At 43.0% G+C, this 13,939-nt stretch overlaps 1 protein-coding gene across 9 annotated transcripts in view; it reads left to right on the top strand.

The window, feature by feature from the left end:
- Positions 1 to 13,939, top strand: part of TPGS2 (tubulin polyglutamylase complex subunit 2) — a 42,986-nt gene that overhangs the window by 12,029 nt on the left and 17,018 nt on the right. For 6 of the 9 annotated variants that reach the window (XM_017873996.1, XM_017873989.1, XM_017873997.1 and 3 more), the window contains 2 exons: positions 8,453 to 8,540; positions 10,851 to 10,979. In XM_017873996.1, coding sequence (XP_017729485.1) covers positions 8,453 to 8,540; positions 10,851 to 10,979 — 217 coding nt within the window. Of the gene's footprint in view, positions 1 to 6,879; positions 6,960 to 8,167; positions 8,326 to 8,452; positions 8,541 to 10,850; positions 10,980 to 13,939 lie in introns of those variants that run through there. The other 3 variants (XM_017873992.1, XM_017873995.1, XM_017873994.1) reach the window with 3 other exon arrangements.

Here is a 13,939-nt window from a genome sequence, read left to right on the forward strand (position 1 = left end):
AAGGAAGGAAGGAAGGAAGGAAGGAAGGAAGGAAGGAAGGAAGAAAGGAAGGAAGGAAGGAGGGAAGGAGGGAAGGAGGGAAGGAGGGAAGGAGGGAGGGAGGGAGGGAAGGAAGGAAGGAAGATGTGTTCCGAGTAACATAGCGACCAAGTGGCAGAGCCTGAATTTGAACTTACAGTTGCCTGGCTCTAAGAACATGTCCTTTCTGCTCTGCCAGGCTGCCGCTCTGACAGAGGACAACACCATGGGAGTCTTGCCCTCAGCAGGCAAGCAGTCCTACCAGCCTGACTCCCCTCCCTGGGCTGAGCCAGCAGCAGCTTTTCTGGCAGCTCAGTAACTGGGAGTTGATCCAGGACCTCAGCTCAGCAGCATCCCAACTCTTCTCGTTCAGCCCCCACCTCCATTTCTACTCACAGCCCATCATAGGAAAAGGGAATTCCAGAACAGTGTCTATGAAACTCTTATTGGCTGATTCTGTCAACACCTGTTCCTGATACTTCTGTGACTATGCCATTGTGGCCTCGTTGACGTTTTGTTTGTTATAAATAACAGTAAGAGAAAAGATATGATGGAGGACATTCCTCTTGATTCTTTTTGGGCTTAAGTCAGCCCTTTAGGTATTAGTAGAACTGCCAGGCCGGCGCGGTGGCTCACGCCTGTAATCCCAGCACTTTGGGAAGCTGAGGCAGGCAGATCACGAGGTCAGGAGTTCGAGACCAGCCTGGCCAATATGGTGAAACCCCGTCTCTACTAAAATACAAAATTAGCCAGGTGTGGTGGTGCACGCCTGTAGTCCTAGCTACTTGGGAGGTTGAGGCAGAAGAATCGCTTGAACCCGGGAGTCAGAGGTTGTAGTGAGCTGAGATTGCGCCACTGCACTCCAGCCTGGGCGACAGAGCAAGACTCCATCTCAAAAAAAAAAAGAACTGCCTTAGGGCTCTTTTGTGAGAGTCAGATCCTGGTGTTTTCGTGTCTGCTGAGGACCTGCATTGGAAGATGAGAGGACAGGAATGCCTTGTCTAGGGTGGAACACTATTAAGTTTCTTTGGAATAAAGTGATTCCTGAGGCATATTCTTCCTTGTGTCTTGTACCATACAGTCCTTAGAACTCTTTAAGGAGAAGACATTACCCATTTGTCCCAGTTTTACTTATACTGTAGTTTCTTCATTTGGAGCTGCCTTCCATAGCTGTGTTTCAGGGATAGAGTCTGCAGGGGATCTCTTGGGGTCTAATCTGCCTCCTGGACAATGCAACTTTATTGGGTTCCCTTTTAGCTTAGACTGACACTTAGGGAAATGCAGTTGTAGTGCTAGATAAATAGCCATCAGAGATCTAAAAGGATTAAGGGGTAAGCGTGAGAGAAAGAGATTTTTAACTAACTGAGACAGTTAATGGAACATTTTCTTCAGACATATTCAGTTGGGAGAATACCTATGAAGGTACCTAAAATTATCAGATATATAGATTTGGAATTTTCCTTTGAGTTCTTTAGTTAAAGTATCTCAGATCTAAGTTCAAATATGCCAAATCTAATACACAAGCTAGGTGTGGTGGTGCACACCTGCAGTCCCAGCTGCTTGGGAGGCCAAGGTAGGAGGATAGCTTGAGGCCAGGAGTTCAAGAACAGCCTGGGCAACATAATGAGACAACTCCTCAACCCCTGTCTCTTAAAAAGTAAATAAGTAATAAAAATTTTTAAAATAAGATACGAACAGCATCCGGATCAGTAATGTAAAAACGTTTCTTTCACCTGAGTTCAGCATGTCTGGGCTTGTAAAGGCCTGTGGGATGCTTGGAAGATAGCCTTTGGGGTGTGTACTTTTGTTTTAAGATTCAGTTTTTATGTAACACTATTTTTTTCTGATTATGCTAAACAAAACAGTCAAAAAGGTGTATTGAAAATAAAAAAAAAATTTTTTTTAAATATCTTCTAGGATTTTATCACCTAGACATAACCACAGTTGGTGTATTTTTGGTTATGTGTGTGGGTGGAGGGTAGGCAATGGGATCCTTACAAGTCCATGAATGGGAAGTGGTCCATGGACTCCTTGAAATGTATGTCAGATATGTTTTTTGGGGGAAGTGGGAGGAAAAGGCTTTTTCAGATTCTCAAAGGAACTCATAACCCCAAAAGTTTAAAACAAGTTTTTGTATAATGTTTTCATTCAAAATGGGGCAATACTCGATGTGCTATTTTCTTACCTACTTTTATCTCCTAAGCAGTGGAGGGTAGAAGTTTTGGACTGCTCTGAAACTCCCTTGTCTCACTTTCTCACCCTAGAGGTTACTAAAGAGCATGTTGCCACAGGAGCAGGCTTGATAAGCCACCCCTGCTGTGTGCCTGCTTCCAGAAGTGCTTGTACCAGAGAAGCAGGAGGATCCCAAGGGGCTGATAATTCCTGCTTCTTTAGAGAACTGACCCTAGAGACCCATCTCCTTGGAGACACCTCATTTAGAGCCCAGCCTCCCTCTGGTGTACCTGGTAACCACAGCTGCATAAATACCTTCAGATAAAGCCCCCCGAGAAGGGGCCCTCTGCCCCTTTAGGCAAATATAACTCTGTGGGAAGCTCACAGATACATTGTACTAGTAAGGATATGGAAGCATTTTGATGTGGGAAAACCAGACTAGAGTAGAAGTCTTATGCCAGCTCTGGACCCTTGGCTAAGTCATGTAACTTCTCTGGATCTCATGTTCATCATGTATGAAATAAGTAATTTGAAATCAGTGTTATTGAAGGACTCGTCCAGCTGTAATCTAGTCTTTCATGATTCTGTACTACAAATCCAGTAAGAAAGGTTGACAACTGAAACCTAAATGATCATATACCTGCTGTAATCCCCTGAGGTTGGAGGGAAATGTGAACAACCTTTTTCCATTTTTATATATTTCACCATTTTTTCTTCTTAAATACACAATTTCAGTTTGCCTGCCTCTGTGCAGCTGTATGATTCATGTTCATTGTGCCTGCTACCTGCCTTTCGTCGTGATGGTCCATAGTAAGGCCCAGTGCCTACACTGAGCTTTTCATCTTTCAAGCACCAGGAAAGCATCTGCCTCTTAGTTCTAATGGCATCCTGATGCCAGGAGAGTTCTGTTATTATTAAGCATTTCAGTGACATTTCATAGTTGCAGATGGCTTTACAATTCTTGATTGGTTACACCCACCAATCCCCAGATAAAAATTCAGTTTACTGATAGTGAAACCATGGTCCACAGAAACCAAACGATTTAGCAGAATATCTCCTTTTTTTCAGGCTCAGTTTTTCTACAGTCTACAGAGTGGGTTCTGAACCTTCTTGAAGAGCTGTTCCTTACATGCCCCACTGTGAATTTATGATAAGCATTTCCAGTAGAAGAAATCACCCTGCGACACCATGTCACTAGTGACCCCCTCACCTCATGCTCTTATTCTGCCTGGGAGATTCTCTATATTCTCCACCAGTCAACCCTTCTCTCTAGCACTTCTCTTCTTTCTGCTGGCAGCTTCCCCATAGGGGCGTCCCATCTCTTTAAAATTAAAAACAAAAAACCTTCAACGTATGTCTCCTTCTAGCTATTTAGCTATTTGTTCCTTTTCATGCCAAGTGTGTAGAAAAATTGTCTACACCAGGGGTTGGGAAATGTTTTCTTTAGAGGACCAGATAGTTTATGCTCTGGTGTTACAGTCTCTGTCACAGCTACTCATTTCTGCCATTGTAGCTGTGAAAGCAGCCATCAGAAGTACTGATATGCATGAGTGTGACTGTGTTCAAATGAAACATTTTTACAAAAACAAGTGACAGGGTAGATCCAGTGGCCATGGTTTACGAATTACCATCCTTCCTTCATTTCTCAATTATTCATCCTGCCACAGCCTCTCTTTAGTCAGCACCATTCTTGGATACCATTCTGTCAAAATCACTAGGACCTCTCCATGGCTAAAGACTGACTTCATCTCACTTGGTATCGCTCCTGCATGCCTCCCAGTTAGCCAGTCCCTTCTCTGCTAGCCTCTCCTCCCTTGGATGCAGAAGCACAACTCTGATTCTTTGCTTCCTCGCAGACTCTTCCCTCCTAGTTCTCTTTGCCCCTTCAGCTCCACAACACTTACCTGTTCAACATTTGTCTCTATATAAATAGGATTATGTTTGATTTAAGGAAAGATAAACTAGCAATAGCTTAAGCAAATAGGAATTGATACTTTTCATGTAACAAGTCCTGAGGTAGACAGTTGCAGTTGGTTCATCAGCCCTGATAATGTTAAGCTGTTATCTCTGTAATTCTTTTGTCCTTTTTCTTTATGGTGCCTCTGAGTAGAGGAAACACACACTGTTTTTCCTCTCCTGTTATTCCGCAACAATCAACACAGAAAATTTCCATGACCAAATGTGTGTGTGTTGCAAGGGGGAATTCTCAAACACATCAACAAGCAATCAGTTCTGCAGTGAATGCCAGCTGGGTGTCCTCCAATTCAATTCCGACACTGTCTCCCTGGAGATAGTGTCAGATCCCGTAGGTTAAGGGCTCAGTCTCACAGGACTGCCCCTCACTTCCAATGCCAACTGCAAGTCCCAGGTTGTTTTACCTGTGCTGCTGACCCACCAGCTATCAATTGGGGTTCCTATGACCCCCTCCTCAGGTTCAGTTAATTTGCTGGAGTGGCTCACAGAACTCAGAGGAACACTTACTTAACATTTACAGGTTTATTACAAAGGAAACGATGAAGAGATGCACAGGGCAAGGTGTGGTGGGAGGGCGGGGAACTTCCCTGCCATCCGAGAGCATGCCACCCTACAGGAACTTCCATGTGCTCAGTTGTCCGGAAGCTCTTCAAACTCTGTCTTTTGCCGTTTTATGGAGGATTCATTATGTAGACATGATTGATTAAACCATTGGCCATTGATGATCAACTTACCCTTCAGCCCCTCTTCCCTCCCTGAGGTTAGGGGGTGGGGCTGAAAGTTCCAACCCATTCCCTGCCTTGGTGGTTCTGGTGATAATCCCCCATCCTGCAGCTACCTTGGAGATGCCAGTCATTTGTGAAAAAAGATATCACTTTGGAGATTCCAAGGATTTTAGAAATTGTATGCCAGGAATCTGGGACAGAGACCAAATATGTATTTCACAATATCATAGTGGCAAAATAACTGCTAAAGTCTCAGCTCTCATTTCCAAGCTCAAAAAACAAAAAAGAGGTAAGGGATGTTCCTAGGCACATCTGTCACCTTTTAACAGGACAGTGAAAGTTTTCTTAGAAACCTTGTCTTTTGGACTTGTGTTTACATTTTTTAATGTCCAGCACTAATTGCAGGAGATTCTGCAACCTAAGCAAAACAAAAGGGTTCAGTTAACGAAGCCCTCCACCTCCCCTAAGGTGGAAGTTTGAGAATATATTCGGGAATTCTCTTGGGGATCTCACACCATCCCTCCACAGCTCATCCAGGTTTTCCTCTTTGTGGAGTGTCCTCCCTCAGAAGAGTTTCAGGAGGTGCCGTCGTGCTCACTGCCACAATTTCCAGCAGTGTTCTCATGCTTCTTGATGGATGTCCTGGGCAGCTCTTCACCCCTGACCCTGGTTGCAGACCAGCCAGAGAGCCAGCTCAGCGAGGACCAGTACCTATAGAAACATTGATTTCTGTCCTGTGGCCCCTATGCTGACCTGATCCTGCATCTGCTCCCAAGTTGGGAAGTGGCCTCTAAAAGTAAGGTGAACAATGGGGTGCAGGATTGTCCAGGAGTAGAAAAGGTGAGTAGAAGGCAATGGACAGCCCCTAGCCCTTCCCTTAAGGCCCAGTGCTATTGATTGTCTGGAGTCTTGTTGATAGCTCCCAAAACAAAAAAGTGGCTCAGGTCCTTCATCCAATGAAGGAGTAACAGAGCTTGTGGTGGACTCTTTCTAAAGTAGCTTAAAGAAACCATTGTAGATTGTCTCAGGAGAAGAAAGACAGATTAAAAATTAGGAACTATGTGACAGAATCACCATTGGGCTAGAGATTGCAGATACCATCTTGATGCAATCAGCTGTTATTTCAGACACCAGTTGGTGTTATTCTTCCTTGTTGGCTTTCTCCCCAGACCCTCCCTCCAATCCTGATAATACCCTTGTCCATTCACTTTCTGCCAGTCTTCCTCCTCCCCACCCTCCTATTACAGCCCCCAAAATATAGACTGAGCATGAATCTGTGCAGGAAGAAGCCCTCTGATGTGGGCAGATTGCCCCCTGTGGAAAAGCAAACTCTTTTCAGGTTGGTTAGAGGAGAAATTTTAAAATGGCAGTAACTGAGTCACTGGCCAGAAAAAAAAAAATGGTGAAATACCTTAAAATTAGGAGAGGTTGTTTACGTTTCTCTCCATCCTGAAAGGACTAAAGCAGGTATGTGGTCATTTAAGTTTTGGTTGTGAACCTTTCTTCCTGGATTTGCCCCACTCGGAAGAGCTACATGCAGTAGGGAGGCTGGAGCACTGCAGACCCAGCAACTGTCCCAGGGGTGCTTGGGGCAGAAGGGTCTGCAGCAAAGAGCAGCAGAGCCAAGGCCATTAGTCATTTAAATTAGAATGACAGTGAGGGATTGATGTTTTTCATGAAGTTGGTTTACTTGAAAATGTTTATGTATATTAGTATGTGAAATGTGTATTAAATATTGGATTTCACAGATTTTTTTCTATTTGTATGAATTTTGAATAATTGTAAAAATTACTGGTATAAAATAATACCAAAATCTCTTTCTTGGGTGAAATAAATACCATAACAAATGTTATAATTACTATTACTGAAATTATTCAGCCTGACTTACATATGAAATATGCCAAATAGTCCACCAGCCCTCAGCCTGGATCTCATGGAATCCCCATTAAGACAGGCTGACAGACAGTAGTTTCCTCGTCTTCACCACTAGATGGCACTAGTGATCAAAATGTCAGAGGGATGCTGGCCTTTTGGAGTGACAAGAGGAGCAAGGACCTCGTCAGAACACTGGTAACTGTAGGCTTCCTGTACCAGGGTTTTAGGGGTGGGAGAAAGGCATTCTGCAAGTGCATTTTTTCTGCTGAAAGCACAGATAATGTGGCCACACAGGAGGCAATAGGAGCAAGCCCCTAACTCCAAATAGTAGGAAAACAAATTAGTCCAAGGAGTCTGAGAGTCTCTTAAATTTCACATCTGTGAGACTGGGTACTAAATAGTGGACACAGAAAAAAACAAAACTTGATCAGAACATACATTTTAGTTCATAAATAAAGGAAATTTAAAACATGTTTCATTAAAATGACAGCTGTTGTCCATTTAATAATCTAAAAACACTGCTTAAAATCTCTGGCAAGCTTGAAGCTTTCTCTTTATCTATAGTTCCTGAAGATGCTGTGGCTGTGAATAATAATAATTTCCTAGTCTCCTCTCTTCCTGTCAAACTCACACCCCCTCGTACTGCCAGTGTTCTGTATATTAAGTCTTAGAGTTTATTCTTGAACATAGATTCACAGAGTGACATGTTCAAGGTCACTCAGCTGCTGGCAGAGTTGGGAAGTGAAGTCAGATCATCCTACATGATGCTTTCCCACGCGTTGGGTACCTAGAACTGACTGACAGGATGACCTAATGCAATCCTGACATAAGCAGTTGTCAGTATCACATCTCAGAAGGGTCCAGTAAGCCACAAGCTTGGATAGTTATTAACATGTTGCCTCTTTGCCTCTATAACTACATCAAGAAGTCACTCTACGGGGCCTAGGAAATGAATTGGAGAACTCATCCTTTGCACACTCCAGGGATTTGAGTTGGCTAGGGAAGACTGGTCATACACACACACAGATGTGAGTTACTTAGAATATAGGGCTTGTTCCTGGTATCTCCTGAAAGGATACTGAGCTCCTTCTTTGTTCTCTCCGCCAACAGTTTGGATGATTTCTTATCCAACAGTTTTGGATGATTTCGTATCCATGGATATGTGAAATATTTGAGTATATATGGTTACCTTCTAAGAGCTATCAGAACTTAGACATTGCATAAGTTTTCTGGGAATGATATACTCTTCACTTTTAAGATGCTCTTATTTGTCCAATAATTTGTTTCAGAAAATAATATATGAGCATGGGTCTGAAATATATGGCATTGATTGCTTTGCTTGAACATTGTCAGACTTTACCTAGGACTTGCCCTCTCACCATGTTCCCCTGTCTCCTCTTCAGCTTGATCCCTTTGAGCTCCGTTGCCAGGTGGCTGCCCATTGAGGCATAATCATGGCAGAGCAGATACCTGGTTTGCTTTAGCTGCTGAAGAAAAAAAAAAAGGCAAACTGGAACTCTGCTTGCAAGACCCCAAGTGCCTCTCTAATAGAGTTTTGTAGGTAACTATCAGAGCCTTCCTATTTCAGGGACCTATAACATGGTAAACATGTCTCCAGTGCCTTGAGGCATGGCCCTGTAGCCTCTTTCCCAGCCCTGACCTGACACTTAGATGCTTTATGATTCTAGAAGAATAACTGTGTGATGCCTGAAGATGTGAAGAACTTTTACCTGATGACCAATGGCTTCCACATGACATGGAGTGTGAAGCTGGATGGTGAGTCAGTCTCCTTGCTGTAGGGGAACATTTCCCTGGCTGAGAGATTGAATGGGACAACTCTGAGGGCCGTTTGATTTTTGAGTCTTTGAATCTGGATGGTTTTCATGGGTACTCCTCAAGTGTCATGTCCAGAAGCTGTGATTATGTCACAAAACTAACAGATACCATCATTGCTTCACCCACCACAAACCCCATGACAGTCTAGCAGTATGGAACTGGATGTTCAATTTAGAGTCTACCTGTAGGAATAGGGTGGAGAAAATCATTAATTACTACATAAAAAACCCTAGCCCCCTCAAACGTAAAGCGTCAGAAGACTCCACCTTGGAGCAAACCCCTCTGGGTAGGCTGCATTGACGGTCTCTAGTGTTTATGATGGGGGCCACTTAATCTCTTTCAGGCTCCTTCCTTTATTCCCACCATCATAAAGAACTCAGGGCCCTAACCCTCAAACCAGAATCTTTGCTTCTCTCCTTCACATCACCTCAGCCTAAGTCACCAGCTATCTCAATTCACAGGCTGCCATCTTTATCCTTTAATGTGTCTAGGACAAAACGTGTGTGAGGATGTGGGAACTCACAAGTTTGTACATGTCAGATTGTTAAGTACTACGTAGGCATGAAAGGCAGTGCTGAACATTTAGGTGAAAACTCTTGAAAACATTTCATAGGCTAGAAAGCCCTGTCCAGCCACAGGAGCCCAGCCCATTCCAGGCACAGATTCCCCAGTCCCTCCCCTCCAGTCCATTATTGTCTCTGACTCCAACCAAATCTACTTTGGCCGTGGGAAGTACCCTACATTTCCCCACTGTGACTTCTGTTGCACTGCATATCTACAGAGCAGACCTCTCCCCTTCGTTGCCTCGGCCTTCTACCTACACACCTGAGTTCCCTGTTTGGGTGATTTCCAAAGCCTTCCTGTCTGTCATGCACTACTGGGAGGTACTTTTTTTTGTTTTGTTTTGTTTTTTTTTTGAGATGGAGTCTCCCTCTGTTGCCCAAGCTGGAGTGCAGTGGTGCGATCTCTGCTCACTGCAACCTCCGCCTTCTGGGTTCAAGAGATTCTCCTGCCTCAACCTCCTGAGTAGCTGGGATTACAGGCATGTGCCACCACACCTGGCTAATTTTTGAATTTTTAGTAGAGACAGGGTTTCACCATGTTGGTCAGACTGGTCTTGAACTCCTGAACTCATGATCTGCCCACCTCGGCCTCCCAAAGTGCTGGGATTACAGGTGTGAGGCACCGTGCCCAGCCTGAGGTACTTTTTTATAGCTTGCTAGTGAATATTGAACATTAGCTTTTATCTTAGAATCATTTCCTCCTATGGCTTAGAAACCATCCTTGTCACCAGCATCAGAACATGGCTGTGGCTTTTGGTATCTGGAGCAACACAGAGGGGACAGAGACTAAGCCAACTGGCGGACTCTCCCTGGCCCACATCCTTGGAACAGGCTAGCCCCTTCACAAGCCTGCTTCAGAGAATAAACGTTTCATGAATGAGTCCCAGTTCATTGTTGTAAAACCTTCTCTAATTTAATCTCCCCAAGCCCAGTCCTCTTATCCCATTACCATAACCATTATATACTGAACAGCCTAAGTCAGTGACAGAAAAGGCAACAGAGGCATCTTCTGCTGTTTGCCTGTTTAGTGGTCTTTTCTTCTTATATATTCCATGGTCTATACACAGGTTGTTTTATTGCTTTAAGCCATTCCAGTTTTTTCAGCAGTCAAATAAAGAAAATATGCAGCTTCCTAGTCCATATGTACACCCTAATCACAGAAGACTAGAACCAAGCAAGAAGGCTGCCAAATTCTTATCACTGAGTAAGGGAAAATGATAAAGAGAAGGGAGGAAATTTTTTATCATGAAAGCTTATAACAAGAAGAATAGAAGGGGTCCATTATATAATCAAAGGTATTACTCCTTCAGAAAATGTTTATGCAGAATACTTCCTAAACAAAGGAGAAAGGAAGCAAAAACATTTTAAAGTCCTTTACCCTTCAGATGTCCCTAAGCTCAGATTTCCCAGTTCTTTGTTGGTATTCCTTTTGAAAATTTTCTTCAACTCTACCCTAATACATACAATGGGGGCTCTTCATCACCCATGGCCCCCACTTCCTTTTTTGTATGAAAGGTTGGTACTTTGGAATATGCAGTGAGTAATCCTCTTCTTCCCACCTTCCATCAGATTCCTCAGCCATGGGGCCAAACAATACCTGGGCTTAGGTTATTCAAGCAGAATCTTGTGATAACCATTGTAACTAGGCTGTTACTCCATGTAATTCTCCTTACACATGTTCCCCTAGAGCACATCATTCCACTGGGCAGCATGGCAATTAACAGCATCTCAAAACTGACTCAGCTCACCCAGTCTTCCATGTATTCACTTCCTAATGCACCCACTCTGGCAGACCTGGAGGACGATACACATGAAGGTAGGAAGAAGATGCCAGGGTTGGTATCTTTGTTTTGTTTCCAGCATCCAGCTCCATGCCTGGCACATAGTAGGTACTTAATGAATCTTGGTGCATGAATGGCACATAGTAGGTACTTAATGAATCTTGGTGCATGAATGAATGTTAAAGATTAAACTTCACTCAACATTTCAGTATCAGGAGGATTCAGAGAACACAGCAATCTAAATACAGCTCCTTTCCTCTCCATTCTTACCTCCAGGCTCTTTGCCACTTCTCAGTGAAATGGCTCATAAGTCAAGTGGCTGCTAAAACCTAGGAGCAGCTGGGTATAAGTGAGGACTTAGAGTTGTTTTAGTCGTATATAACAGATGTAGTTACAATGTTTAAATAGCAATTTATTTTTCTCATAACAAGATATCTGGAACTAGGCTGATGTAGCTGCTTGAGAAAGTCAGTGATAAAGTCTCCCTCTGGCACTGTGCTGCACCAGCCTTTGGATTTGGTTTTCATCCTTATGGTTGAGGAAGGTGGGCTTTTCCTGTCAGGAAAAAGACCAGTAAAAGGCAAAGGGCAAAATACCAGGCTGTTTGCAGAATCTCTCCCTTTTGATCAAGAAAACAATAGTTTTCTCCACAGCACCTCCTGATAGCTATTAGAAGAGTCAAATGGCAACCCAGGTTGCCAGGGGTCTGAGAAGGTAAATACTTTTAGTTGTGCAGTATGGCTTCCTTGAACAGAACTGGGCTTTCATTAAGAAAGAAAGGAGAAACAAACAGTGAATAGTCAACTAATGTCTCCAATACTGACCTGGGGGTTCACTAAGCCCTGGCAGAGAAAATTGGTGTAAGGCTTTCTCCTCTGATTGGATGAGCAATTGAAGAATAGTACCAGAGGAGTTCAGGGGCAGAGGCTGGACAGTGATGGGTCCTGGAAAGAGCCTGTCACACAAAGATCTGTGGAATTTCCAGGGGTAGGAAAAAGGTCTCACTGTCTTTATATGTGTGGGGTGGGCTTCTCTAAAAGGTGAAGAAGTAGTCAAACAGGTGGGCTAAGTCTTCCCTGCTCTTGAGGCTGGAAGAGAAGTGGTAGAGTAGATAACAGAGAGGCTTCCTGGGATCACATTGTTCCACATACAATTGGAGATAAAAACCACTTGGCCTTCTGACACCTGCTAGATTCATGCATTTTAGGATAGTGCAACAAGTATACCTAAGTCTCATTAAACCTAAATGGAAAAACAGTGGCTTTTCTCAGGGGACTCAGCAGTCAGAGAGAGGATGATCGGGAAAAAATAGAATACACAATCAGCTGGGTGCAGTGGCATGAGCCTATATTCCTAGCTACCTGTAAGGCTGAGGCAAGAGGTTCACTGGATCCCAGGAGATTGAGGCTGTAGTGTGCTATCATCACATCTGTAAATCACCACTGATCGTTTGAGCCCACGAGTTTGAGGCTGTAGCATGCTGTGATCACACCTGTGAATAGCCACCACACTCTAGCCTGGGCAAAATAGTGAGATCCCATCACTATTTTAAAAAAAATATACAACCAGAGAAATAAAACTGCTAGAGGACACAGATAAAAATATAAATAAGAACAAGAATACTTAAGGAGATTTAAGACAACATAAAGTGTTCTATGGATAAAAACAAAGATTATCAAACAATTGACTACATGAATTGTAGAAGAGTATATGTATTTTATTGAGACCTGAGTTAGCCTGAAAAATCAAGTGCAAGAATATCTTAAAGCATAGATGAATAAATTTAAAAGAGGGGAATTATGAGGGAAAAGGTAGGAATTAAGAGAAGTGGAAAATAGATTCAGGATACTTTCCATTGGAATTATAGGTGCTCAAAAAAGAGAGAATGGATGGAAAGGTAGTAAATACATACTAATAAAAAAAAACCTCTCTGCAGATGGAAAGGGCTCACCTAGACCCAAGTTGAGCAGATGAGAAAACACAGACACCTATGCATATCCTGATATGGAGAAAATTACAAGCTTCTAGGCAAAAATAACAAATTACTTGTGAGGGAATAATAAGCAGACTGACATTAACTCAGCAGATGAGGACACACAACCCCATGAATGAGAACCAGCACAGAGAACATGTAACACATCAGCAGTGGTTACCAGAGGCTTGGGGTGGGGAGACTGGACAAGGAAAGGGGAAACGTTGGTCAACAGGCACAGTTTCAGTGAGACAGGAGGAATAAGTTCTGGTGATCTATTGCACAGCATAATGACTATAGCTAATAATGTGTATTTCAAAAGAGCTAAAAGAAAGGATTTTAAATGTTCTCACCACAAAGAAATGATAAATACTAGTGGTGGGTATGCTAATTAGCCCAATGTGATCTTTCAACAATGCATAGACGTCTTAAAATAGCATGTTGTTCTCCATCAATATATACAATTATTATTTGTCAATTAAAAATAAAACTTTAAAAAAATTAATTAAGAAAAAAAAAGAGGGCCAGGTGCGGTAGCTCACACCTGCAATCCCAGCACTTTGGGAGGCCAAGGTGGGCAAATCATGAGGTCAGGAGATCAAGACCATCCTGGCCAACATGGTAAAACCCCGATTCTACTGAAAATACAAAACTTAGCCAGGTGTGGTGGCGTGCACCTGTAATCCCAGCTACTCGGGAGGCAGAGGTTGCAGTGAGTCAAGATCATGCCACTGCAGTCCAGCCCGGCAACAGAGCAAGACTCCATCTCAAAAAAAAAAAAAAAAAGCAAGAGAGATCCATTGGTACTACTAAGAGTGACGTCATTAGATATGGAGTACAAAACGATAGGCTTATATGCCCCCATGGAGGTAAAACCAAACTAAAATTTCAGGGAGGAACTGAAAAAAAACAGTGACATTATAGATTTGAAGAAAAAAAAATTCAAATATTGACATTGGGTTTATAATATGGCAGAATCTCTTTTACCAGAGCAAGGCTTCTGCAGATAATACTCTGCACTCT

The sequence above is a fragment of the Rhinopithecus bieti genome, unplaced genomic scaffold (assembly GCF_001698545.2).
Source record: "Rhinopithecus bieti isolate Rb0 unplaced genomic scaffold, ASM169854v2 scaffold_5260, whole genome shotgun sequence".
NCBI lineage: Eukaryota > Metazoa > Chordata > Mammalia > Primates > Cercopithecidae > Rhinopithecus > Rhinopithecus bieti.